This window comes from Gallinula chloropus (genome assembly GCF_964237585.1).
Source record: "Gallinula chloropus genome assembly, contig: HAP1_SCAFFOLD_94, whole genome shotgun sequence".
NCBI lineage: Eukaryota > Metazoa > Chordata > Aves > Gruiformes > Rallidae > Gallinula > Gallinula chloropus.
The window spans coordinates 269251-297066 of NW_028168154.1; the positions used below are offsets into that span (position 1 = coordinate 269251).

At 45.5% G+C, this 27816-nt stretch overlaps 1 protein-coding gene across 1 annotated transcript; it reads left to right on the forward strand.

Moving 5' to 3' along the window:
- Positions 1-1861: 1861 nt before the first annotated feature.
- Positions 1862-27758, forward strand: LOC311204750 (nischarin-like; the record flags this gene model as incomplete). Its single annotated transcript, XM_084281117.1, is given in 17 exon segments — positions 1862-2146; positions 6957-7040; positions 7789-7971; positions 12289-12337; positions 13878-13888; positions 13892-14041; positions 15597-15692; positions 17196-17291; positions 17839-17991; positions 18566-18634; positions 19035-19220; positions 19421-19549; positions 19953-20066; positions 20870-20978; positions 24154-24275; positions 25118-25173; positions 26405-27758. Coding segments are annotated over 17 exon segments (2784 nt in total). The 3' UTR covers positions 27297-27758.
- Between the last annotated feature and the right edge of the window lie 58 nt (positions 27759-27816).

A 27816-nucleotide genomic window follows, 5' to 3' on the forward strand; every position in this document is an offset into this window, starting at 1 on the left:
ATCCACAGTGTACATATAGCTATACCGAATATAACATGTATAGAATATATGTGGCACATGAGATATACATAAATATATATAACTTTCAATATATTTATATGCACACATTTACTATATAGGATATCATATGTAACAGTCTCATCCTTTAAAACCATTTAAGTTTATAACTTCTGATAAGGCTCACAAGCTAAACATTGACATCACATAATTGAATATTTTACCAGGCAACATAAACCTCAATTGGTGGAAGAAATTTAGCTGCAATAAATATCTTTAGCTTCATCTTTTACTTTGGTTGAAACTCCTGGAACATCAATGTTAGAACTGATTTCACTGGGGAAAAGACATTATCCACTGGAAAAGATTTATGTCAACACACCAATTTTCTATTCTTTTTTTTTCTGCCCTGAGCTCAAGTGAAAGACAGACAGCTGTACACTGTAACACCTTGAGTAACGTGGCATCTTAGATTGTAGAAAGATATTTTCATTGTCAGGTCACAAGTACAATTGATCACTGTTACAAAACATTCGGTAACACTGGAATATCCAGCTCAGGAAGAATTTTGTTCTTATTGCTGCTATACGTAGTTTTAAGGCAGCAAGAACCTTCTGTTTCCCCAGTGAGGTAGAACAATTAACCTTCTTAACATGCCACTCTGGTGCAGGCATTCACCTGTAGCAAAGCCAGGATCCCGTCTCCATCTCCTCTGGTGTCTAAGTTGGGATAATGTTTTCTTAGTGTGAAAAAAACAGTTTGACAATTTGGAGGCTCCAGCCCTGCTACCAGCACCGCTTCTGAGATTTTTGAATAGTATTCCCCTTCTTGCCAGTCCTCCAGCTTCTCTAACTTTCTTCTTATGCTCCCCCAGCCCCCGGATTTAGCTACAAATTGTCCATTTTCAGTCTCCCGGGGGTCCTGCCTGATTCTGTCTTTCCCAAATTCTCGGTCCAGCTTGTCTAATCATTCCCTTCTCCTCAGCAATAAACAAAATCCCTAAAATGGACTGTATTTCTTCCCAGGGAGAAGTATTAGGGCCTAGGAATTGGTCCAGTTTTTCGGCTACTCGGAGGGGATCATCTAACAGGGTCCCCACTTCTTACACCTGCAGCCGGAGGTCGGTCTAGTGCCGGTGCTGCTGATGGTGGAGGCGCAGGGGCAGCGCTGGTACCGCTGGAAATGCCACGACTCCCGGAGGGGCAGCCGCCGCCGGGCTTGGCAACGGCTCCCATGGATCTTCAAGCCCTTCTCCTGCTTTTAGTGCAAACATTGAAGCTGGAAAAGGACGTCAAGTCCTGACTGCACAATCCCTCTCCTCCTGACTAAAAGGCCTTTGTGAATTTACACGCCTGTTTGTCCAGCTGGGGGTTTCAAAGGAGCCAAAACCAGCCCAAAGGACAGGCAGCCTCACAAGCCCCTCTGGCCATCCCACACACAACACTGAACTCAGTTTCATTTACTTTTTCCTTCTCTGGGGCCCCGATCATTCCAATTTTTAATCAGCATTTCTAATGGACGTTGGGTAATTTGCTCCCTTTTCTTCTGGTCCCGGGGTCTGTCGTCTGACCCACCTCGGAATTTCACTCCGGCAATTCCTACAGCCCTCGGTTACCCGTAAGAGTGTCTTGCAGGGGGCTGGGGACCTGTCACCCCCCCGAGTCCTATAGGACTCGCTTTGGCCCTTCCCTGACGAGTCCCTGGCGGGAGATCGGAGCCGCGGTCAGAAGAACCTCCGCACTCGCTTCGGAACCACGTTCCGTCTCAGTCGCACTCTCACACACACAGGCAACCGAATCCCACCCAACCCGACGCTACACGCAAAATACTTATGACTCTGTCGTCTTCACTCGGCCCCAACCCCATGGGCCGGGCCCACGGACACGGCTCCTGCCGGCCTCGCTCGGGCAGCCGAACGGAACCCGCCTCACGCTGCATGACTGGCGTCTCCTTTGGGTCTCTGCGCGCACAATTCCGGGCACAAAAACCTGCTGCAGCCGGCAAGGGAGCTCGTAAAAATCCGATTCTCAGGTTCAGGATGGCGTTAGTCCCGACCCGAGCAGGAGCCACCGAATGGCGCGGCGCCCCTCCTAGATCACCTCAGCGTTCAGTACTAGAGCCATCCCGGACGAGCCCCCAGCTGTTACAAGTGACTCGGTCCCAAACAGGATTAGAACCAAACGGAACGATTTATTAAACGAACAAAGGCGAGCAGACGGCACCGGGCTGCAGGCGCAGCGCCGGCTGCTGCGGGAGGCTCCGCTCCGCCAGGCTCCGCTCCGCCAGGCCGCACCCCGTACAGCCCCAGCCCCTGGCTTAGATCTCTTCCAGGGCCAGCACCGCCCGCAGGCCCCACTGACAGGCTGGAGCGCCCGCCAGGACACCCCCACCAGGCATCCTTTAGGGCAGCTTTAGCTTTTGTCTTGCTAACAAAGTCAGGCAGCTGGTTCTGCAGACTTGAGGCAGATTTCAGGAGCCTTCCTATTCTTCTGTTCCTCTTCATCACCTCCTCCTCAGAGACAAGTTGTTTCTCCTCAGGTATCACAATGCACACAATGTGCTAACACTGTGGTCCTTTAGGCAAAGCTTTGCACATCCTTTATCTAGTTTGTTGCTGCTTCAACATCCTTCATTCAGCACATGCAAGAATCTTAAACTGTCCCTCCCAGGCCCCTGGCCATACAAGGGTAGGTCATGATGCACCCCCAACACGATTCCATATTAACACGAATCAGATGGACATATATCACACTAGGGAAGCAATTGTACCAGCTGGAGCATCTAAACATGCTGCAGTCCAAGAGCAGAAGTTCACCTCGAGGCTGTTAAATGCAGCAGAGCTTTGAGGCTGCAGATACCTGTCGCTGGCTGCAGCGTAACACGGAGCCAGGAAACTCCAGGGAGGGAAAGTTGCCATTAAATATTGCTTTGAAGTTTCAGTGAGTGGGGGTGGTGGCACGAAGCCTAATGCGGTCACTGGACTGCTGTCAAGTGCTGGCTCTGCCGGAGACCCCATGGCCAGGGCTGGAGACCCCATGGCCAGGGCCAGAGACCCCATGGCCAGGGCTGGAGTCCCCATGGCCAGGGTCGGAGACCCCATGGCCAGGGCCGGAGACCCCATGGCCAGGGCTGGAGACCCCATGGCCAGGGCCGACTCACCTAAAGCAGTTGGATGGCAGGTTTTCTGGCACCCCCATGGCTGCAGTCATTCAGCATTTCCAACTCACTGTTCCATTTCAATGTGTTAGAAATGCCAATGGTCCTAAAGAAAGGACTTGAGGTAGAAACATTAGTGAAACAGTAATTTATTATACATTCCTGCAAGAGCGTGTGACCTAACTAAGTAGGCACAGCTTTGGTCAGAGTTTGTAGCACTGTGGAAAATGCTGGGAAATGTTGCTTTTGCAAATTGAAAAGGGTTATTGTATTTTCTGTAGAAGAATTTATATATAGAAACTCTTGATTAACTGAACCAAACTAAACTTTATTGGTGTACAGAGCTGTAACAACAATAGAAACCAGCCACCACCAAAACCAAAACCAAAACCAAAATAGCAACAGCTCCTAACAGTGCACAGAATTCTATCAGACGGCATCTGCAACCCTGCGAGGAGAAGCATGGGGCCTCTGCCTAGAAGGAAAGTGTTATAAATTGAGACTACAATGGATCATAATCCAATTAGAATTTTATTAATTATAGCAAGTAGAATATGAGCAAAGACAGCGCTGGACGGCAGGAGAGTCTGCGCTCCGCCAACTGCCGTGCTGATCAGTTCAAACAGTCCCTTTTTATATATTTTTTACTTCCGTGTTCATGAAGTAGTGGAGATACTCTGCGCATGCTTCAGTTGTTGTTAGGGGGTCGTTTTCTGCCTCTTGGTGGTCTTTGAGGCCGGAGTAAGAAGTCTTCCTCCTTTGTCCTATCTGTGGTTCCTGGACATCTGGCGGTTATCTTGCACAAGCGGTATCTGGTTTAGTTTGTGCAAGCAATTGTGGTTATCTTATCCTGGACAAGCGGTGTCTGGTAGCTTGCATAAGCAATTGCACATTTTTGGTAGCTGCTGGCATAAGTGATTTCATATTAAGCTTAGCATAAGCCTTAATAAAAAATACTCTGGTCCATAGTTCCTCACAGTTATTTTTACAAAATAAGATGTGGTGACCGATTTCGAAATGTGTCAGCAGATGTTGTGACGGGTTTCGAGATACAAGTCAGCAACCTCCCTGATATTAGAACTAATATTAGAAGCTAAGTGGTTTCCTGTCATTCATACCTTGTTTCATTGAACAAAATATTAACCCATTCACCACAGTATCATTACTTGGTTGAAATACTGATTGCGGGAAAAGACTGAGACGTTGAAAGTTTGATTGATGAGTGAACTGCATTTGAGAAGCAAGGGGTTCCAGGGAAAATTCCAAGGAAGCCAGTGTGAAAATATTTGGATGTTCAAAAGTTGCCTGAATTGTTTCATCAGTCTGCTAAGGTGCTTTAGCTACAATACCACTTCTTTGTTTACTGAGGCGAAAGGGGTTGCACAGTCACCTGGACTGTCAGCAATTCCCCAGCGGCCTTGCCCCTGGCCTGAAACCTTGTGGCACAGGCACACGGGAGGTTTTGGACGGCACAAACGCGGGAATCTGGTAACCGTGTCCAATGCCATGTACCCCGTGAAATCAAAATGGACAACAGCCCAGGATATACAGCACAAACAATACAAACCTCTTTCCAATTGTGGGACATTACCTATGTTACAGGGACACCACATTGGCCTGCAGGTCAGGCCATGGTGGAACGTATGAATCAAACTCTCAAGTGTTTTTGCTTCACAAACAAAAAGGGGGAGAGAAGGACATCTCTCCAGCTGATCAATTAAACAAAGCTCTGTATGTTTTGAGTTGTTTATGTCTGCCACAGAACAGCTTGGTACCTCCAATGTGAAATATGCAGGAGGTTTAAAAGAAGGTTTAAAAAAAAAAAAAGAAAAGATGAAAAGAAAAAAAGTCAATGTCAAGTGTTAGTAAAAAATTAAATTACAGGTAGTAATTTGGGGAAAGGAGATCTGGCTGTGTCATTACAGATGCCATGGATCCAGAAAAAAGCAAGCCTGTGTGAACCAGGCGGAGATCCTGATCCCAGTAACTTATGTCAAGTGTTCCAACTGCAGCCACAATGGACTATGAGTTTTGCTGTGGGACATATGGAACTAACTAACAGTCTTTGAAATATGTATGTATTTATGGTAAATGAAAATTAGGGAAATGGTGATTTCTGCACAGCCTAAGAACACAGACTGCAATGGGTGGTGCCTGCACGAAAAGGTGAGGCTGGTGTTATCTGACTCCTGAAACTGTCAAGACACTCAGCTGCAGGTGTGGATTCTGTAAGACTTTACAGAATCAAGCAGCAACTGATTTTTGTTGCTGGGTCACAGACATGGTTGTGAAAATTTTGAAAGGCATGTGCTGCATGAATGTGTCCACTCTTAGTCAATCCATGCCAGCATTCAGAAATTAATAGATCAAACACAAAAGATACAGGAAAATGGATTCTTTGGATTGGACAATTGGTTTCAGGAGTGGGGAATTTCAGGATGGATATTGTCAATGGTCAAATCTGGATTACATAGTCCCTGACAATATCCTTGAATTTCCTATGAAACAGCAAAGTTATTCACATTGAGAAGTATTTGGTGATCACATCTTCAAAACACTACGGCCTTGAAGGCAGAGGTAGGGACTGCCTTACACCAAGGAGGAGTTGTAGGAAGGTATTGGGAAGTAAGTGAACGTGTCGTTATTATCCATAATAAATGGTCAACACAGAAGGTGTGCAGATAACTTTTAGACATAACAGATAAATTAACAATGCAAACAGTGTGTGTAGCCAATTAGTAGTTTTTAGCTTGCTCCATTTTACAGTGTGGTTTTTCGTTTATGGGATGTTTTTTAGATTTAGTTATATAAGGACTTAGGGTTTTTTTGTAGATATTTTCGCCTTAGTGTTATTTTTGACAAGTCTTGCAAAAGAAAATATCACTCTCAGTGAAGGAGGTTCTTTTTGCTTAACAGGAAGGGGGAGATGTGTCCTGCAGCTTGAGAAACAAAGGCTCAAGCACTGCCAGGTGAAGAGATAACGGGATGGAGCCTTCAGGCCATGAACCTCGGGGAAACTAAACAAGGTGGCAGCATCGTTGCCGGCCCCCTGCTGGGACAGGCTCCAGGAAAAAGTGTCCTCTATTGTTAAGGTGTAGCTGCTGTCTGAGGAGGGTTTAGAAGTTCTATTGGCATGATAAGATAGAGATGCTGCTGTGACAGCAAAACGTTGACCAATCAGATGTAGCCCAGGAACAGGGTGTGTTTGACAGAAAGCAGCCGTCTGCAGAGCATATAAACAGGAATGGTTCTTTGCAATAAATCGACTCTTGCTGCATCAAGCTGTGTCCCGTCTCTCTCCGTCGCAGCATTGCTTTAGATAACTGCAGTGATTCCTTGGGCATGATTGTAACCCTCAGGAAGCTGAGGAATAAAAACTTAACATCCAAGCAGCCAAAGGGCTTGTCCAGATTTCTGAAAGGTTCCATTTCTGCGTAGCTGTGACATGACAGCAGGATGCTCGCCAAGTTCCTCCACCTCTTGTGGAAATTGGGAGGCTGAAGAAAGGATGCTGCTGTTCCAGGCTTGTTGTGAGTAGCTATGCATACCAGCTTAACCTAGCAGAGATCTTTAGAAAACGTTGTGGCTTAGATGCTAACCTTTGGGTATCAAAAATAAAAGCAATTGCTTTATGTGCTTTGTGAATGAGATTAGGGATCCTACATCAGCAGAGTCACCTTAGAGTTCAGATTAGCTTTCGGGTAACTACAATACTTCCAGAAGGTAGAACCACAGAATTTCTCAGCTTCTCTTTAGGACATGCTTTGCTTGCATTGTCCCTTACTTTAATTTCTTCCTTTCAGGTGTACATTATTCAGGTCAGTGCTGGCAATCATCAGTGGACAGCCAAGCATCGTTACAGTGATTTCCATGACCTGCATGAGAAGGTAAGGTGGTTAAAGCTCTGGCCTCAGTCTCTTCCAAAATATTGTACAGTTTTTGTAGTGGTTATATGGGACAAAAATATTTTCCTCAAAGAGCAAGAATATCTGCCAGATGCCATCTGAAGTGCAGACTGAATCCTTTGTATGAGCAGTGTTACTTGCCCCTCTTACACTCCCCTCTTGAACTAGGGGAAGTTGGCCTGAACAACTTTAGCCTTGGGCAGAAGCTTCCATCAGGGAGAGTGGAGTTTTACCTAGAGTTATTAAACTTTTTGCCAAGAGATGTTTAGGTGTTTATGATGAGCTGATCTGGTAATCTGAAGCTGGATTCACGCAAAGACTCTCTCTTAGGAAGGGTGGCTGATAAAACTGACCTTAGGCAGTAGCATGGGTTAGTTACCAACCAGTGCTGAATAAACAGGTAGTGAAAATGAGGGCAAATCTATCATATTCAAAACTGGGCAGCTTTTTCAGCTATGCACTAGTAATTCTGTGGCTTTATCAACTTCATTACATTCTGCCCTGTGGTAACTGTGAGCAATTATCTCAGAAAACACTATTATTCAGCTTCTCACAATTTTATAAAACGGTCTTTCTGAAAAATACCGAAGTCAGTAGGTAAAGTTACCAAAGTAACTGTATTGGTTTTGTTCTACCAGGATTGAGCAACATGCTCTTAATGTGTTCTGTCACATCTTATGTGTGAGTTCAGGTTGTGAGTTGGGTCGTAACTCTGGTCTTTGTCTTTCAGCTTGTTTCAGAAAAGAAAATAGATAAAAATCTCCTACCTCCCAAGAAGATTATTGGGAAAAATTCCAAAAGCCTGGTGGAGAAAAGGCAAAAGGAGTTGGAGGTCTACCTGCAAACTCTGCTAGTCAAGTTCCCTGTCACTGCTCCGAAAGTTTTGTCACACTTCCTACACTTTCATTTCTATGTAAGTTATGTTTTTAGCATATAAAAACGGAGGCCTGAGGGTCTTGCTTGGAGAGACCTGTGTGGAATCTTCACAAAGTAGCTGGAGCTGCTCTTTTTCTGCCTTTTGCACGATGCAACAAAGCATATTTTTCAGATTTTTGACAGCACTTTTTGTTGCAGTAGGTGCTGTGCTGACAAGTAGTGTGGGTAGGGACTCAAAGAGGAGGAAATAAATGCTGGCAGGGTAGCTGGAGGCTGTGAATAAATCTGCAGCTGAATTGGTTGTTAGGCTGAAGTCAGTAGTGCTGGCTCTCTGAAGGAGCATTGCAGAAGCGATCCACATGCACCCCTACTTAGTGGTTACTGCTTAGATCTGTGGTTCATTCTTGGAACAGTTTCCAGTAGCCTGAATGAAGAAAAATGGTGCTTCTCCATGAGAAGCTCACTGATGGAGTGGCCTCTAGAGAAACAGCTCCAGCCAGCAGACAGAATGTTAGAGTAAAGGAAAATAAGCAGTGGCTTGCTTTTGTGTTCAGATTGTGATTTGTTCATTCATCTCTTGTGGATAATTGGGCTTTTTTACAGTATGGCATCGTGTTGTAAGGGGGAGATTGAACTTCATGAAGAGGAAAATGCACTGGAGAACTCTGTGGAAAGGAGGACCAGTAATTGCTTCAGGGTGGGATGTGCTGAGATGGCTCTTCATGGTTTCATATAAAGGCTTCAGAAGTAGTGGGTCATTAGATGCGTTGATAAAGCTTTAGCAACAAAGAAGAACCTGCTTTTGTTGTATTCCATGAATGTAATTACCCTGCTGAGGCCTGAGTTTGACTTGCATAAACTGTTCATGGTGCTGCTATTGCCCTGCAGATGTGAGCAAGGAGGACTAGTTTGTCATGAGGGAGCTTTTGTAAGTTGATTGGTGGTTTTAAATCTGTTAAATGTGTGTGATAACATAGGGAGAATTCTGTTAAGATGAAGCAAACTTCCGGATCACCAGGAAGTTTCTCTCTTAAATGGTGTCTGTTTCATTAACGTTTTGGTCCAGTAACTTCAACAAAGATTTTTATGCAGGCAGAAATTCTTCCAGTCATTCTCACTTTTCAGTTGGATGATTTCTTTCTTGCTGTAATGTTCATCCCTTTTCACTTCTTCAAAGCACTGCTGTTACTTGCATATGAATGCTTCCATGCTTGTGTATTGTGTTTGTGTATTATCATAGAATGACAGAATCCAAGACTGGTCTGGGTTGGAAGGGACCTCAAGGGTCACAGAGCTCCAACCCCCTGCCACAGGCAGGGACACCAACCTCCAGGCCTGGAGCTACACAAGGTTGCCCAGAGCCCCATTCAACCTGGCCTTGAACACCCCCAGGGATGGGGCACCCACCCCCTCTCTGGGCAGGCTGTTCCAGCCCCTCACCACTCTCTCTGTAAAAAGCTTCCCTCTAATATCTAATCTAAACCTTCCTTCCTTTAGTTTTAATCCATAAATGAGTGAAGCTGTTGTTTAATCTGCATTTCTTTGTTTAGGGGAGTCTGGCTTGAGGTAGAAATGCAATTGTTTGGGACTTGAGAGTACTTTTTAAATATTTACCAAAAGTAGTTAGCTATTCAGCAGAAAAGCTAAATATTTGCCACAGGAATTCAACTGGGGAATAATCTTCCTGCAGAACTTTGGTCTTCTAAAATATCTTTACAATATTAGCCCATGTGCATGCTTGAGGCTTCATAATGCCTGATACTGCCTCCTTAGTTTATATAGGAAGGCTGGTGATGGCACCAAGCTGTGTGACACGCTGGAGGGAAGGGATGCTGTCCAGAGGGACCTTGACAGGCTTGAGAGTTGGGCCTGTCCTGAAGGTCAACAAGGCCAAGTGCAAGGTCCTACCCGTGGGTCATGGCAATGCCGAGCACAGCTCCAGGCTGGGTGGAGAACAGATGGAGAGCAGTCCTGAGGAGGAGGACTTGGGGATGTTGGGGGATGAGGAGCTCATAGTGAGCTGGCAGTGTGCACTTAGAGCCCAGAAAGCCAACTGTGTCCTGGGCTGCTTCACAAGAAGTGTGACCAGCAGGTCAAGGGAGGGGATTCTGCCCCTCTGATCTGGAGTGACGCCCCCTGCAATGCTGCATCCAGCTCAGTGGTCCCCAGCACAAGACAGGCGTGGAGCCCTTGGAGCAAGGCCAGAGAAGGCTGGAGCACCTCTGCTATGGAGGCAGGCTGAGAGAGTTGGGCTGGTTCAGCCTGCAGAAGAGAAGGCTCTGGGGAGACCTTATAGCGGCCTTCCAGTCCCTGAAGGGGCTACAGGGAAGCTGGAGAGGGACTGGTGACAAGGGCAGGGAGGGACAGGACAAGGGAGAATGTTCTTAAGCTGGAGGAGGGGAGAGTTAAATTGGGTATTAGGGAAAAAAAATCATCTTCCCAGGGACAGTGATGAGGCCCTGGCACAGGGTGCCCAGAGAAGCTGGGGCTGCCCCTGGATCCCTGGCAGGGTTCAAGGCCGGGTTGGATGGGGCTTTGGGCACCCTGGGCTGGTGGGGGGTGTCCCTGCCCATGGCAAGGGGTTAGAACCAGATGGGCTTTAAGGTCCTTTCCAGCCCAAAGCTGCCTGGGATTCTGTGATTATTTTTTTTCTTGTCTATTCTTATTTGTAACATTTCCAGTAGGGATTATTTAATCTTATTCCCTAGGTTAATGGAACTAAACTGGTGTAGAAATAACCACAGTAAATACACTACAAGTGCTTTGCAGCCTTTGTGTTCCAGGGGAAAGCTGTGTCTGGCTTGGCAGAGAGCAGCAGTTGGATGTGACAGCAGTGTACAACCTTATTGTTGCTTTGGTGTTGAACAGGGGTGTGCAGTGATATGGGGGTGCTTACTTCCTTGCAGTGTCTTATACTTTGTCATCTTAGATTTGGTTTCTTAACTTCCAGATAGAAGCTTTTAAAAGAAAATAATTGAGTACCCAGAAGCTGCTGTTCAGAGACACCTGCAAACAATGGATTTCTGTGGGATTGGTGCATATAAGAGAGCGAAGACAGAGGCCTGTTGTAGGTCTGACAGAGGACTAGAGCTCCTTTTCTGTGGGCTACAATACTCCACGTCATGACCTTGTTTCGATTATAAAGGTAGGAAAATTCTGCTGTGTCCCCCAGATGATGAAGGGAACACAGAGCCTGGGTTTCAGTCAGATCTCTGCATGCCAGGTGAGTGTAACTGGCTTTATCCAATAACAGAACTGTTGGATTTTGTTCGGAATGCAGCTTCGAGCTGCTTCTCCAAACTGTTCCTCCTCAGTGAGTGGGGTTTCAGTTATACTAAGAATGTGCTTGTCTGAAATGTTTGCCTCATCAGATGAGCTGAACTGTGCTGCAGATGGCCCATGGATTTATTTCCTTGTCATGAATCATGAGGGGTTTGTCAGTGAAGTAAACTCCTCAAATACTCATTTCATGATGATCAGTAATGCCTGTTTGTCCTTTGCAGCTACCTTAAAATGAGATGTGTGTGCCTAAACTATCACAGGTAGTTTTTTGTTCTTCTCGTGAGCCTTAGAGAGAGCTCTTGGAAGAGCTCAGAACTATTTCTGGACTTCTACAGAGCATTTGCTTTTTATGAAGTATGGGAAATACCTGTACCGACCTTTGTGCTCCTTTAGATTTTAAAAGAACAAATTCCCACAGGGAGAATTTTCCAGGCTTTTTCTTTTCCTCCTGGAGCCGTCAGTGTGTAGAAAGGGGGTTGAGCACTGTGTAGGTCCAGAAGGGCAGAGAAGATAGAGGATGGTGAACAGGGACTTTGAATTCTTCTTCAGCAAGGAGGTTAAGTCCAGAAGACTAATTTTTACAGATCTCTTCTTCCCTGTAGACTTGTTAATCTAAAGTTATCATTGTATTAGTGATGCTCTAAAGGAAATGTTGAGTGCTTAATTGTCCTGGTTTTGGCCAGGACATTCATGCATTAGGTTAGTCTAATGTTAAAATTTGAAGAAAACTGTACTGGTAATAGTTTCTTTAAAACCAGGCTTTGTTTGGCATTGGGCTGATGATGGTCAGTAAGAATTGCTCTAGTTGCTGTTGCCCTTTTTGAAAACATGCAGCGTGTGATTATTTAAATGTAGTTCAGTATCTTCCATCTTGGAAATGAAGAACCTATGAAATGAAATAATTTGATGAAGTATTTTCAAGTTACAAAGAGAATCTATAAGATGTGATGAGAGTTGATTTCTATTTTTAAAAGTCCTGTACCACAGCAAAAAAGGGAGACTTATTTTGGCCAAGGATACACTTTGAACTGTAAGTATGTAACACTTCATTGCAATGGTTTAATCTTTGCAGGAGATCAATGGGATCACTGCTGCACTGGCTGAAGAGCTCTTCCACAAAGGTAAAGAACCTGTAAGAATTTAACTGGGGATGGTTCCCTCCATGTGCATGCGTGTGTATACCTGTGAGATTTAATCTCCAGACCATGAGATCTGAGTCTTTCACATCAGACTGAGCCTTGTTCTTCCTCTTCACCTGTTTCTTGCTGTTTGTGCTTTGATCCAAGCTGTATTTGAGGAGGAACTGTCACAGAAGCACAGCTGCTTTTGGAAATAAATCAGAAATTGATGAATTCCTTGGTATGTTTTAGTGCAACCAGTCAGGAAGTTTGTGTCATTTCAGTGAGCCTTGATAGAGTGTGTTGAATGCATCACTTCACCTGTCTTAATGTTGTTCTTCCAGAATTCAGGAAACATGAGACCTTCTGGTCAGTTAATGAAAGGATGTGCTTTTCTGAGGCTGAGAGCTGAAAATGAAATGCACTACTGCAACATCTCTAAGTGGCTCCCCAGGAGCAGGAGGCGTGTGAAATGATTAACCCATGATGGCTTTGTTTTAAGGGACAGGAGGCTGAATGCTGTGCTGTGATTCTGGCTGGCTGAGGTGATAGGTGAAGCGTGGTTCAGATTGTTCTGGCACAAAATTAACTTTAGGTGAAGCCACTTCAGAGGGGGCACTCAGCAAATTGTGGAACACTTTAAGGAAGGTCCTGAAGAACTGTTCCCTGACTCTGTAGTGCCTGTAGCCTCACTAGTGCCAAAATCATTGATGTCTGACCGCTGTATGTGAGTGGAACCTTGTGGTGATGTGCAGCTGGACTCTGGGACTTGCTCCCACTGAAGCCAAAGGGAGTTTTAGTCTTTGGAGAACTCTGCTTATCAGGAAAGCCGATGCTCTCCTGTCTGTCAGGTCAAACTGGTGTCCTTAAAAGTTAGAGGAGGAAGATGTTAATTCCACGTGTGCATGTATTCTGACTGCTGTAATCCACATTTGCTCTTGGGATGCTGTCAGAGGAGGCTTTTGGATGCTGTTTCCTAGTGTTCCTGGAAAGAAATGGGATTGTAAAAATATTGCCAGAGAATGCATTTCCTGCCCTGGGAGCTTGCTCTGGTGGTAGTGTGGTGAAAGTCCTCAGACTGTCCAAGAAGATGCTGCAGCTTTGCACATCAGCAGCTTAGCAAAGGATGTCAGGTTTGTCTGTTAGATGGTAGGTGCTGCTTTTTCTGGTTAGAATAAGTCTGAGCTGCTATTGAACTTAGGGATATCTCAAAGTTTAGCAATTTGTATGTTATATAAATGAACTTTGTCTGGTTCCAGCCCTGTTAAGAGGGAAATTTGCCATTAGTTGCGTTGGGAGCTTAAGGCTTGAATGCAGAGAGTGCCTGTTTGAACACTTGGGTTATTCTGGTGTTAAAGAAAATTTATCTGAATTCAGTGCTTCTAGTTTAGAAGCAGAAAAGACATTGTTTTGGTGCCTTAATCATGAGCTTAGAATATAAATGACAGAGATGAAATCGCTGACATTAGGTTTTGCAGGTACCATTTACTCTTTGGTAACTGGGGCAGCGTTGTGTTTGATACCATCATCCTGTGTTTTTCAGGAGAGCAGCTCTGAATGGCTGGAGAAGTCTTCAACATCAGACCCTTGCAGCCATATGCTGTCACTCTACAGTTGCTGCAGGGGAAGCCTACGTGTGCTAATGGAGATGCCAAAACTGATCTAGGTCATATTCTAGATTTTACCTGTCGACTCCAGTATTTCAAGGTGAGCCATGTTTGCACAAGTACTGGCGGTGTTTCTGCCAGAGTGATGGGATTCTTGGCATGCTTCTGGAGCCAGGTTTGAATGCACAAGATCTTTACTGGCAGTAAACACCTGTAAGCATTTAGAGCTGGGTGTTAAACAGGTGCTTATTCTACCAACCTTCAACATAGTTCTCTAAGAAAGATGTTGATTCTGCCATGTGATGTCATCTCTTCAGCGGTGCCCTCTAGGGTTTCTGTGACAGAGCCTTACTGGGTGCTAATAGGCATGGGGAAGCAGGAAATATTCATTTCAACCTTGCATTCTTTGACAACACTATGGCTAGGCCAGTGCATACAGATGCATACATGCATGTGTGTGTAAGTCCTGTCCCCTTTCTCACCTTTAACTGTATTGGAAAGTTTAAAAAACCCCCAAACCAAACTAACAAAACCATCAGTTTTAGAGATGAACGGCCCAGAATTTCTAGGACAAATGCCATTACAGAACAAATGTAAAATGGCCTCAGATAATTTTTTGTCTGGAACCAGTTTGATATTTTGTTCTTCTACCAAATCAGTGAATTACAAAGACTTTTGCTGAGTAGCTTTTTTAACACTGCTTGCTACAGGTCAGTGTCTTTTCAGCCCTTTTATTACATGAAGAATTTCCTTGTAACTGTGTGGTATGTTCAAAGATGAAATGAAGTAGTGGTTTGGGGAAGGTGCACTGGAGGGCTTGGGAAGTTTAGAAAGCAAAACCGCAGCTCTACTGTTATTCCTGTGGATCTTCAGTTGCCTTTGCCATCCTCTGTGTGTAGAACCTGTTGTTCAGAGGATTCTCTGGCTGGAGAAGAACATATGATTTAGAAAAATATTATATAGAGCATATTATTTAGAAAAATACTTGAGAGTTTCTGGCCCTTCTGAAAGCTTGTGAGTGGGAGCCTTCAGAGTTTATCAGATATACGTAAGACCAAAAAAAAACCCCAAACCTTAAGAGATTTCTCCCAAAATTTTATTCACAGCAACCAGAACTGCAACCGCCTGCCTTTTGCACTGGTGCCATGTGCTCTGGCCAGAATGCTATGGGCACATGGGAAAACTAGATGCCTTTTTATGAGATGGTCTAATGCTTTCTTCAAACCCATCTTGTCAGTGCCTTGGACTTCATCCCCTGGGCTGGAATTGAAGACAGTTCTGTCCTGGAGGATCCAGGTGTTTCAGGGAAGCTGGTTTTAGTGAGTGCCACTCTGGCTTGATCAGCTGTGGATGAAGCCTTGCTCAGTCTTGTCTGTGGGATTTGAGTGCCCCATGTGCTACAAAATACAAGCACCAGGTGGCAGCTTAAGTTCAGTGCCTCAAGTTCAGAGCACTTAGCTGGAGTAACTGATGGTTTGGGTTTTCTCTGCTGAAGAGTTAATCTGCGAGTTTCCTGTATCATCCCGTGTTTGACAAAGGGGTTGGAGCTGTGGCTGTCCCAGCTGCTGTACTTGTGCTCTTGCCCGTGCACAGCTGTCTGAAGTGAGCACAGGTTGGGTTGTGTACACTGACTGTTCTTCCTTGTTGATGACCAGGTCACTGGAACAGGGGGACCTTTTGGAACCAGTATCATTCAGGAGCATCTGTTGCCGTTTGACCTGTCAATTTTCAAATCTCTTCATCAAACAGAGGTACAACTGAGCTACTGCCTGTAATTTGAGGGGCTCTGTAAATGCCAGGTCTGGTGCATGTCTCTCAGGCTTGGTAATTGCTTTGCTTTGGTGCTGGGGTTGGGGCATGCAGTGTTCAGGAGGAGTGTTTTATTTGGGAAACAGTGTGGGGTTTTTCTCAGGACTTGGCAATACGGATGCCAGATGTAAATATTCAGAAGAGCTTGTGCATGTCTTCCCAAAGGATGTGTGTCATTTCCAGTGTATGCAGAAGCTACCCCAGGGTGGCTTTCTGTCCCTGTGAAGCTCCAACAGATGGGTTCTAATGGGAGCTCTTATTACAAAGTACTTCTTGTTGGGGAAGCAGCAGGGATTTCTGAATTGATGTGAATTTGCTTGAGAAGGTTCACTTGAGCGCAGCGCTTCTGGCTTGAGAATTTGCGGCATTTTTTCGTTGCTCTGCTCTCAGTGTGGATCACAGGGCTTCCACTGGGAGTGTTCAAAACCTCTTTCATCCCTTTCAGATCTTTCCAGAGTGGGAATGCCTGGTTGTGTCACACAGCCCTTACCCTGTGTTCCCTTCTGTTGGGTTCAGGACCTTTTGTTGGACATGCCTGCTGTCTCACTGATAGGAGAGGCTGTGCTGGTTCAGAGCTGCAGTGCAGTCCCCAAGTCAGGGACTTGCTGACATCTTAGCGTGGGAAGGAAACTTCAGTGGGCTGGTGTTGGGAGTGTGTCTAGCATGGATAATTTCAGGAGTAGCTTTGCTTAGTGTGAGGAGAATAAAAAAGGTTTTTGTTTTGAAGACTTTTGTGCCTGTGGGTTCCTGAAAAGGTCTGGATGGGCTGGCAGCAGACCTGCATTTTCATCTCGTCGTAACTGCTGCCCAAAACCAAACAGTGGTGATCTGGAGAGGTGCTTCCAGGGGCAGCAGGAGTTCTCTGGGAACTGGTTGTTGTTGCACAGTGTGCCCAGAGAAGGACCCATTTGCTAGACGGAGCTTGAGTCACATTGAACTGCAGAAAAGACTTTTATAATGTCAAACTTAGTCTGTGTAATGAGCTCATTGGTGTATGAACTGCTGAGCTGGGCATCTCCCCTCCCCCGGACAGTTGTTGTTTATTCTTTGCAGTAAAGAAGGTGGGATACAGCAGTAACTGTGTTTGCAGGTCGAGCTGCACAGCTTGAGGTACCCACCTCTGCGGTTGGTGACAGTCAAACACTGCGCCCTGTTCAACTGCCTGGGCGGTTGAACCTGGGGGAATGCCCAGGGAAGGTAGAAATTGCCTAGAGAAGATGTTTTGTGCAAAGAAATATTTGGGAATTAGTTTTTCTGTAGTTGTGTCCCTAATTTCTTGCTGTAGCTTTACCAAATGTTGGGCTGTCTGACTGATAGTCCCAGATTTGAAGGCAGTGCTGTAACTACTTTCCGGACTGGGAGGGAATCCGTCCTTGAAGCTTTCAGTTGCCTCTGCTGTGTCCGTGTTTGTTCTGCCATTTCTGACTGTCATGTTTTTCCAATAGATCAGTCATTGTGGGGGGAAGCTTCTCAAAGGGCTGACCTCATCCAAACATGCTCTGGCCACAACGAGTGTTCGGTTTTCAGCAACATGGATGAAGGTGAGAGGGAGTTTCTGATGGGCGTTCGAAGCGCGTGCGAGAATCGCGCCTGTGGTGGGGGAATCCCCATTTGGAGCCCTGGTACTTTTCTGTCCTGCCTGTTGCAGGTTCTGCTCTTAAAGCTGGGAAGCAGAAAGGGTTTGCTGGCCTCTCAGAACAGACTTGAAGTGATGAGATGTGTCCCTTCACAGGGATGTTTCTGATGCTTTGATTGGAATGTGCTTCTGTTACTCCTCGAGAGCTGAATGCGTGTGGCTTCTTCTCTGGGCTGTGATTTGGCAAGGGTCTGAGGAGCGTACCTTTCACAGTCCCTCTCTTCCTTCCCATTCTCCAGCCTGGGTTGGCTGCCAGTGTTTGGGACTCCCTCCCTGTGGATCTAAAATAATTCTGACACACTCAGCTCCTGCTTTAAGACCTTTAACTTTAATCTGGGTGATGATAAGGCTTAGGGATCTTTCTTCCATAAGGTCATTTGGATTGCTTGTGAAACAATGGGCTTTCACCGAAGATGCAGGTACCATATTTTTAGGGTGCTTGTCTTTAACAGGAAATCCTGGTGCCAGAGGCCTCTGAGTTTGATCAGTGGGAGCCAGAGGATGCAACTTCAAGCTGTCCAGTGACAGCAGTTATCCCAACTTGGAGAACATTAACAACCTTGGATATGAGTCACAACAGCATCTCTCAAATTGATGATTCAGTGGTAAGAAATCTTTCTTCATTTGTGTGTGGGGGGAAAGGATGGCTGGTCTTCTGTGTCACATGACTCAGCAGGGATTTTGCAATTTCTTCATGTATCTCTCTTCTGAAAGATTTCCCCTTGCACTGTCCGTGCTTGAGCTCCACAAGGTAATGATGTGGAGATCAATGCACTGCTCAACTTACTCTGATTTTTAGTTCTGTAATCTTTATCCAGGGTTCTGTGTAATACAGACAGGCCTGTTTGATGAGCTGGAAAGGCCTCTTAATGAGTTTGATCTGTAGTTAGTGGGGCTAAACTGGGGGCAACTTGCTTGTCTTCAGTGAGAACCCAGGTTTCAAATGCAAACGTGACCGTGCTCATCAGAGTAATCTGGTTCTCTCACGAGCAGGAGTCTGCACTCTGGCTGCACTAGAATGGGTGCAGAACGCTTTTTACTGCTGAAAGCTGAGAAGAGGGTCTGTGCCTTGGAGAGTTCCCTTCCCTTTGCCTGTTAGTTGTTAGTTGGTTGGTGAAGGAAGTACAGCCAGGTTTCTAAGCTAAAACGCATTTAACATGTGCACCTTTTCCCTTCTAGAAATTAATTCCCAAGATTGAGTTCCTGGACCTGAGTCACAATGGGGTGTCTCTGGTAGAAAACTTACAGGTAAGGGATGCTTTTGAAGGTGATGTTTGCCAGGCTGCCCAGGACCTTCCAACACAGAATCCTTTTGCTAAAGGATTTTGCCACTCATCTTGCAGAGAAGAGTTTAAGCCCAAATAGCTTCCTAGCATCAAGCCCTCGTAAGGGTGCATTTCTTACTTGCCAACACTGACATGCAACATGTAGTTCTTGACTAAATTCAGTCGTTGCTGGCTGTGTCAATGGCTTGGGAAAAATAGAGTGGAGGAAGTTCCCTTTCCTGCAGGCTTAATCCTGTGTAATGAGCAAGTTCATGTTGTGTTTGTCAGCTGGGCAGCATCCAGCATGAGCAAATGGACAAGCCTTTGATATTGTTTAATTTTAGCAAATTGGTGTGTGACCTGGATTTTCTGTGCTCTCGTAGCATCTTTACAACCTTGTTCACCTGGACTTATCCTACAACAAGCTGACATCGCTGGAAGGTGTTCACACAAGACTGGGAAACATCAAAACTCTGAATCTAGCAGGAAATCAGCTGGAAAGGCTGTGTGGTCTTAACAAGCTGTACTCTTTAGTCAACTTGGATCTGAGCAACAACAAAATCGAACAGGTGACTACTGATTTTAGTGTCAGATTGCTTTAGAACACAAGTGATTTCTGTTAGAGGGTGAAAGTGCAAATAAAGTGGCTGGAGAGAATTTTTTTTCCTGGTTACTGTTTGTATGTAATTTAGTCAAGAAATGCTTAGACTGTGGTGGTGTTCTCATTTAGCCAATCTGTGTATTCATCCTTTTACTGAAAAACTTTCAGATTGATGAAGTAAAAAATATAGGAAACCTCCCGTGCTTAGAAAAGGTGGTGTTATCCAGCAACCCACTGAGCATCTTCCCTGACTATGGGACCAAAGTACTGGCTCAGTTTGGGGACAGGGCTTCAGAGGTATGTAAGAACAGCTTTTTCTTTCTAAAGCCTGGTAAGGAAAGTTGTGTGAATGCTCTACAAGCCTGAGGAGTTTTTAGTGGGGGTTGGAGTACATCTGTAGGGAATGGAACCATGTATACGCTGCTGGGTGTGCTCCTCAGATCTAAGGGAGAGCTTGCCCTGCTTTCATTGGGTAACAGGGTGTTCCTGTTGGAAGGTGCCTGTGCCAGTGGGGTGTGGAGCTTCTCAAGCCCTTCTGAGTTTGCATTCAAGTCATGAGGTCTGACGTGGTCATTACCTTGTTTACAGGGTTACAGACATGCACAGCATCTGCATCAAACTATTTATTTATGACATAAGTAACAATAAGTTACAGAGCTGCCTTGTTTTCTGTATTTCTGGATGTTTTTAACATTTTTAGGTCTGTCTGGATAACACTATCACCACAGAAAAGGAACCAGACACAGTGGAAGTGCTGAAAGCCATTCAGAAAGCCAAGGAGGTGAAACACAAACTGAGCAGCTCTGATAAAAAGGTGAGTTGGGTGCTGTGAGAGCAGAACGTGCTGGGTACAAAAGAAGCCTGTGAGTCCTCTCCAGATTGGCTTTGAGCAGAATTCCTTAAACTCACTTGTCATGGAAGTGAGTGCAGTGTTTGTGCTTTACTGCAGTGTGAGGTTTGAACATCACCTCTTTCTCCTATTTAGATTTCAATGCAGTTTCAGGATGTTCCTTTTTCTGCTGGCTTGGGATAGAGGAAGTGGGAGGAAAAGAGAAAATGGCCTAATGGTACACACAATAAATATGCAGCTGACCTCAACAGCCGTATTTTCCATCTTATACAAAGAGTGCTGAGGTGTGAGATCAGTGCTTGTGTTGCAGAGGACTGAAATGATTTTCCCAGACTTTCTTCTTGCGAGTATTGAGCAATGGGAAAGGATCAGAAGTCTGAATTGTCCTGTTCTCCTGTCTGCTGTGCAGTGGGTTAATCTTGTTCTGGAAATAAGTTGTATTATCAGGAGCTGTGATGCCCCTGCAGCCTAAGAATCCTGTTGTCGTTGTGGTTTGTGAAACTTGTTGCTGGTTTTGTCAGTGCAGGGATCAGTGATCAGAATGACTTCTCTAAACGAATTCTTAGTGGAATTCTGCTTAGTGGGAAATGGGAACTTGAGAGGATGTGAGCACCAACGTGTGGCACCCCTCAGAAACCCAACACATTTGGTACTAACGTTCTTTTTACTCAAACTGGGAAATCTTTGTAGACTTAGTGCAGTTCAGGTTCTGACGTGTCCCGTGTGTTTAGGATTTCTCTTTAATTATTGCCTACTTTCTTTATTAGATCAGTGAGGACTTCAGGCTCACTTCTGCCAGCTCCAAACCAAACTGTTCTTCTGTTCCTGTTCGTCCTTCCTCTCCCTCTCTGCCTCGTCCTGTCAGCTCCAGCCAAGGTAATCATGTATGTATCGTGCTGCTGGGCTGAGCCTCTGGGTTCTGCGTCTCTGGGCTGCACTGATGTACCTGGATGTTCTGTGAAGGGATATGGGGCTTATCAAGACAGAGCAGACAGACCCGGCAGCTTTGGCGTAGTGCAAGTGACATGTGACCTGGCAAAGCTGACCTGATGTTCACTGTGGTGTTAATTAACTCGAACAGAAGTTGGGGCACGGGGATGCTTTTACTGCAGAAAGCAGCAGCAGAGGACTGTATCTCTCTTGCTAGTCTAGATACATGCCTTCAAGGGAACTGTGGCATCTGTAGGCACGTTCTAAAACTGCTTCTCTGCTTGTTGGTCTGCACAAGGGGAGCTGGAGCATCTGTTCCATTACTGCTGTTGGCAAGGGCTGTGTTTCTGTCAGGCCAGAATGGAGGTCGGAAAAGGAGATGAGTAAGAGGCAGTTCTGGAGTTTGGGTTCAGACTGAGCCTGTGATTTCAGCACACTGTTGTGTTCCACAGCACCTGCTGACCTTACCTGAAAATCCCATTTCACTGGATGCTTCAACCAAGGGTACCCACTGCATTAGAACGTAGAACAGTGGCGTGTCCTGCATCTTCTGCAGGGGCCCGTGGGACTGACTGACTGGGAAATTCATGTGTGTCTGAGAAGAGATAAAGATGCTTTTGCTTTTGCCTGAATGAAAGCTTAAAATGCAGTAGGGTATATCTGGTTGGGGATGACTTTGTAACCATTTAGAAAAGTGATGACAGTCTCCATAATTTGGGGCGAAACAGCTTACTCTTAGCAGTGAATTGGTGGGTGGGGGAAGAGGTCTTTGGAAAGAGTCTGTTCCTGGCATTTCTGCAGAATCAGTAGAGGTCTTAGATCACTCAGTAAAAATGAAGTGACAGCGTTTAAATTAAAGGAGAAGCAATTTAGATGCAGGTTTAGTTGCTATTTATGTGCTTGATTTGCCTTTGGAGCCCTTCTGGATAACTTTTCACCTGCAGGTGAAATGCCAGGTTCTCCCAAATTAAGCCAACGCTGGCTTTAAAGCATCAAGCATTGAAGTTGCAGGAGTGAGACAGCTTGGCTATAGGGCAGCCTGTGGTTTTATGCAGGGCTAGCTGTAAAGATGCATGCTAGCAGTGGCTGTGACTGTTTAGGTGTTACTTATTGGTCAAGCATCTTTTTCCATTATTGCAGATGTTTAAGGAGCACATGAATCTTGGGAAAAATACCAAGATCTTTCTGAACTACTTGGGAATTTTATAGGAAAACTGGTGTAAGACTGGGGTTACTGACTGTGGTCCTTTTCCATAAGATTCCTGTAGTAGAGTCTTGAGGAAGGGCTTTTATATTTATAAAAATAAATATAAAAGTGGGATATAAATATATAGTGGGATATTTATAAATGTATTAATATATAGTGGGATAGCAAGGAGTAGGACAGGGTTAGGACATTCCTCAGCTTTAACAACAGAAATGAATTCTTTGCTACATACCTAGCTATCAAGGGTTGTTTTCAAAATACTGATTTTGAGAAGTCTATTTTTTTAAAAAAGGAACTATGCTGGGCAATTTATTTCATTGTTAGACCTGAAATCAGGAATAATGGAATTCATTTTCTGATGCACTATTTCTGTGAATTGTTTTCTCTGCACTTTCTCTAGACACCATCTGTTTCACTAGCATTTTATTCAACTTAAACATCACTTCCAAATGGCTTATGGCAAAGATTAAACATATATAGAGAAGAGAAATCCAGCAATAATGCTGCCCTGTTCTGGTTTTCTTGTCAATTTGAGTTTCCTTCTAGCTAACATGGTTGCTTTGTTCAAGCAGTAAATCTCTCTTGTGCTTCCTCTGCCTGAGAGATGGTTTGGTGTCATCTACTAAACTTTGCCATCAATCCAGAAAGATACAGGCAGGAGTTCTTATGCCTGAGGAAGAAGCTCACATGCATTGCCAGCATGAGCCAGCTGTGTGCTCCTGCAGCTTGGAAGGCCAATGGTATCCTGGACTCCCATCAGAAAAGGGGTGGCAGCAGGGACAGGGAGGGGATTGTCCCTCTCTGCTCTGCCCTGGGGAGGCCCCAGCTGGAGTCCTGTGCCCAGAGCTGGGGCCCCAGGACAAGAAAGATGTGGGACTGTTGGAGAGGGGTCAGAGGAGCCACGGAGATGATCAGAGGGCTGGAGCAGCTCCCCTACGGAGAGAGGCTGAGGGGGCTGGGATGGTTCAGCCTGGAGAAGAGAAGGCTGTGGGGGGACCTCATTGCAGCCTTCCAGTCCCTGAAGGGAGCAGAGGAACAGGAGGGAATCAGCTTTTTGAAAGGGCAGACAATGGCCGGACAAGGGGGATGGATTAAAGCTAAAGGAAGGAAGGTTTAGGACAGATATTGGGGGGAAGTTCTTTCCAGAGAGAGTGGTGAGGGGCTGGCAGGGGCTGCCCAGAGAGGGGGTGGGTGCCCCATCCCTGGGGGTGTTCAAGGCCAGGTTGGATGGGGCCCTGGGCAACCTCGTGTAGCTCCAGGCCTGGAGGTTGGTGTCCCTGCCTGTGGCAGGGGGGTTGGAGCTCTGTGACCCTTGGGGTCCCTTCCAGCCCAGCCCAGGCTGGGATTCTGTGATTGGGATTCTGTTGTTTATTTGCACGTACGTTGTACACGCGTGAGCGGGCCGGCTCGAGGTAAGATCATTTCCTTGAGTGGCATTTGAGGGACAGGACCTTCTGAGCCAGGTTAAAGGTTTTACAGATCTTCTGCTTGTTTGCTTGACGCCTGCAAAAATGGGAGTGAATGCTGTGAAGCTCACAGACTGCTCTGCTGTGGCTTTGCCAGCCTGGCAATGCTTTGGTAACACTAAGGGCAAGTTTCAAGGAAATGGACCAGTTGTGTTAAAACTAAATTACATGGAGAATTCTCACACAAGATGTTGAGATTTAAATTGGTGGTTAGCTTAAAAAATGAGCTTTAGCAGTCTTCAGTGCACCTTTCAGTGCACTTAAGGATATTAAAATTGTGCCTGGTTTTGTTCTGTCCTGGCTGTTCTGTGAAGAGACCCTGCAGCTTTAATGACTGATGGTCACATTTTGATGATGCAATCTTAATTCTAGTTGTTTGACAGACACTATTAGACATTCATTTTGGTTTTACTTCAGCAATTTTAAAAGGTCTTTGTATTTCTTCTAGAAATAATTTGTGAAGAAACAGTCCTAGCCAGCAGTCTTTTGCAATCCAGTAGTTTGACTCCTACAGACTATACAGTTCCCCAGAGATATTTTGAAATACCAGACTCTGGATGTAAAAATCAGGTAATTGCTACACTTGTGTTTATTTTATGGCATTTTTAATGTGGTAGTGTTTGGTTTTTTTGCAAGCTAATTTCTGATATTAAACTTATGTTGTTATAGTAATCCACAGCAAAGGTATTTTCATTCTCTGAGCTGTTATAATTGAGAAAGGAGGTAGCCCCAAATTTGAGTGGTGGGTTTGGTCCACCTTGTAAAGTGAGTGCATGATCTGAATTCACCAGAGAATTGTCGCTGTCAGGACTGAGATGTTTACCTGGCATTAGCGTCTCATTCAGTGTGCTCTGAGATGCTGAACTGCTCTCTGAACTGAGCAGTTCAGCACTTTTTGGAAGACAGTTCTCTTCCTCAGAGAGTGGAAGAACCTTCTCTCTGGCAATAGGTGTTGGCCTAATTGGTCTCCTTCAAACTCCAGCTGTTTAACTTCTGCGTTGTGATGTCATTTTTGATATAGGAAATGCCCTTCATATGCCTGGCTTCAGGGCATGAGACAGCCAGCCCTGAGGGACTCTGCCTCTGCTGCCAGCGTGGCTGGGCTTTCTCCAGGGCCTTTGCCTTTTCGCCTGGCTGTGCGCTGCTGCTGAAGTCTGTAGTGTGCTGAAAGGCCTACAGGCCACATCTGTTCTCACTGCGTTCCTGGCTGCCTCAGAGTGCCCAGCCTGAACTAAAAACCTGGTGTGTCAGCATCCTCACAGGTCAGCTGCTCAGCTGCCCACGGGTACAGCAGTCAGGACTCAGCAGGGAGCTGCTGGCCTTAAAAAGCAGGAGCCAACGTTGACTTTGCTTTTCACTTCTGCTGAAATCTGGCAGCAGCTGCCACTGCCTGATGGTTCTTTGTTCCGTAGGCACCTGCCTCTCTGTTGGATTCCTGTGAAGCACATGGAAGTGATCCCCAGATGTGGTAAGTGACACTTCTGAGCTCTGGCTTAAGCCCCCATCAGCTTTTTGAGTCCCAATAGTGGATGGTGCATTTCAAACCCGGCTTTAAGGCAAACCAGTGTGTCTGGTTGCACGCTGCCTCTAGTTGTTTTCAAGCGAAATCAGTGGTAAGAGTATAAAGTCTTTGTAACCTTTGAACCCTGGAATAAAGTCAGTGGCTTCAAGCCAGTGATTTGCAAAGTGCCTGTTGGGTTTGGGAAATGGAAGATGAGCTGAACACTTTATTTTTAACTTCTGATAAATTGCACACTCCCAGCCTCTCAACCAGTGGCTGTGCACAGTATGAAGATCACAGAATCACAAGGTTGCAAAAGCTCTTTAAGATCATTAAGTCCAACTGTTCCTGTCCCAAGCTAAACCAGATCCCTGAGCACCTCATCTACCCTTTTTTATAAACCCATCCAGGGAAGGTGACTCAGCCTCTCCCTGGGCAGCCTGTGCACAGCCCCACAACTCTGCCAGGGAAGAACTTTGCCCTCCCATCTGCTCTGACCCTGCCCTGGCACAGCTTGAGCCCATTGCCTCTTGTCCCATCTCCTGTCCCCTGGCTGAAGAGACCATCTCCCACCTCTCTGCACCCTCCTGGCTGGGCAGTGGAGGTGGGGAGAAGGTCTCCCCTCAGCCTCCTCTTCTCCAAGCTGAACACCCCCAGCTCCCTCAGCTGCTTCTCAGAGGATTTGCCCTCCAGCCCCTTCCCCAGCCTGGTTGCCCTTCTCTGGACTTGCTCCAGGACCTCCATGTCCTGTGAGGAGCCCAGAACTGGACCCAGCACTCGAGCTGCAGCCTCACCAGCGCCCAGTACAGGGGCACAATCACCTCCCCAGACCTACTGGCCATGCTATTTTTGATCTAACAAATTAAATAGTTACTATGTACAGACAAAACAATGTATAGACACAAGATGATCTGAAAGCATCTTGAAAATTCAGTGGCAGGACAAAGGAATAATATGAATTAGGAATATTTCTATCAACTAAATGCTGTAAATGTATAAAAGAAATACAGAAATGAATACAACTGCAACCTATGCATTCTTGACTGTTTAAGATGTTTTATGAAATTAGGCTGATGTAACTGCAGTAACAAGATTATACCTCAAAGTTCAGAGCAGCAGCAGCAGCACCATGAGCTGTAGGTAGCTGTGACTGTTTTGAAACTCAGGCTCGTACTTTGCCTTGTTATCTCTTTTGCAGTTTGGATCCTTCAGAGGAAGAACAGCGTGCAGTGCCTGACCCCTGTAACACTGTCATCTTGCCTTTTCATTGTATGTCACACACTGCCACAAACCAAGATTTTACCCAGCACCTTTCTGCCTTGATAGTGCAGACTGTGCAGAGATCCCCCCCCTCCTGCTTTACAGAGGAGAAAGGGAGCCCTCTGGGTGACACCAAGACCACAGACAAAGAAGATGGCTCTTTTGAAATGGGGCTTCACGAAGGAGATGAGACTCCTGAGTTCAGCACTACTTCAGATCCTCGGCCCTCTGACCAGGGAGCAGTGGAGAGTGTTGCAATAGTCAAAATTCTCTGGAGTTTCTCTATTCGCATTCGTAAAGGCCTCAAGCAGTTTGCTTCCTGTTTGGTTTTGACTGAAGATCTGCCAGCTGTGTTTGAGATTCCTTGTCAGGAATTGAGAGGAAATTGCCAGCACATCCCTTCTGCCTTGAAGCTGGTGCTGTCTTTTCCATATACTGATCTTCTGGAACTTGGCTTTCTCCTGCCAGAAATCTGTTTAACCCTGAAGCTGACAAATGGTGACAACTGCTTGTTTGTTGTTTCAGACCCCCAGAACCTGCAAGACTTTTATTCCTGTTTACACATGCGTTGCTCTCAACAGTACCCGTCAGTGTTAGCAAGCTCCGTGTTGTACTGTGGACCAGCAAACCTCCCAGAGTTTCTCTGCCAGCTTAGGGAATTGAATTGCATTTCAGCAGATGATGTTGAAATAAAAGGTTGTTTCCCAACATACCTTGTTTATGGGAAGAAAACCTGTGTCCAGGAACTCCTGCACCAAGTCCTGTTTCTCTGCTCCCTTCAGGGACTGGAAGGCTGCAGTGAGGTCCCCCCACAGCTTTCTCTTCTCTAGGCTGAACAAACCCAGTTCCTTCAGCCTCTCTTTGTAGGGGAGGTGCTCCAGGACCATTTGTCACATCTTAAAGGGAGGGTGATGAGGTTGGAGAAGTTCAAGTTGGAGCTCCACGTCAGCTTTTCAGAGCAGCCCCTCGGTGTGCCAGTACTGTGCCCTGAGAGCAGCGTTAAATATGTGTGTGTTTGTATCAAGATGACCACATTAAATTTAAGCAGAAAGAAATGGCAATTTAACTGGCACAGATACACAAGGCTGAGATAATCTCTAAAGGTTTGAGGCTGCTATTAAATTTGTTCCTCCTTATTAATTTGTGGCCAAGAGGATAATGAAAAACCAGCGACTCTAAAGTTGACATAAAGAGTAAGAGATATACAGTTGGCGTGGGTAATTTTATGCGCTGTCAAAGTGAAAAGGCTTTGCTAAATGTATGTAGGCAAAGATACACACTGTCATCTTAATGAGCAATTAAAAGATGGACTCCTAATAATTGAATCACGACTCTTGTCACATCTGTATT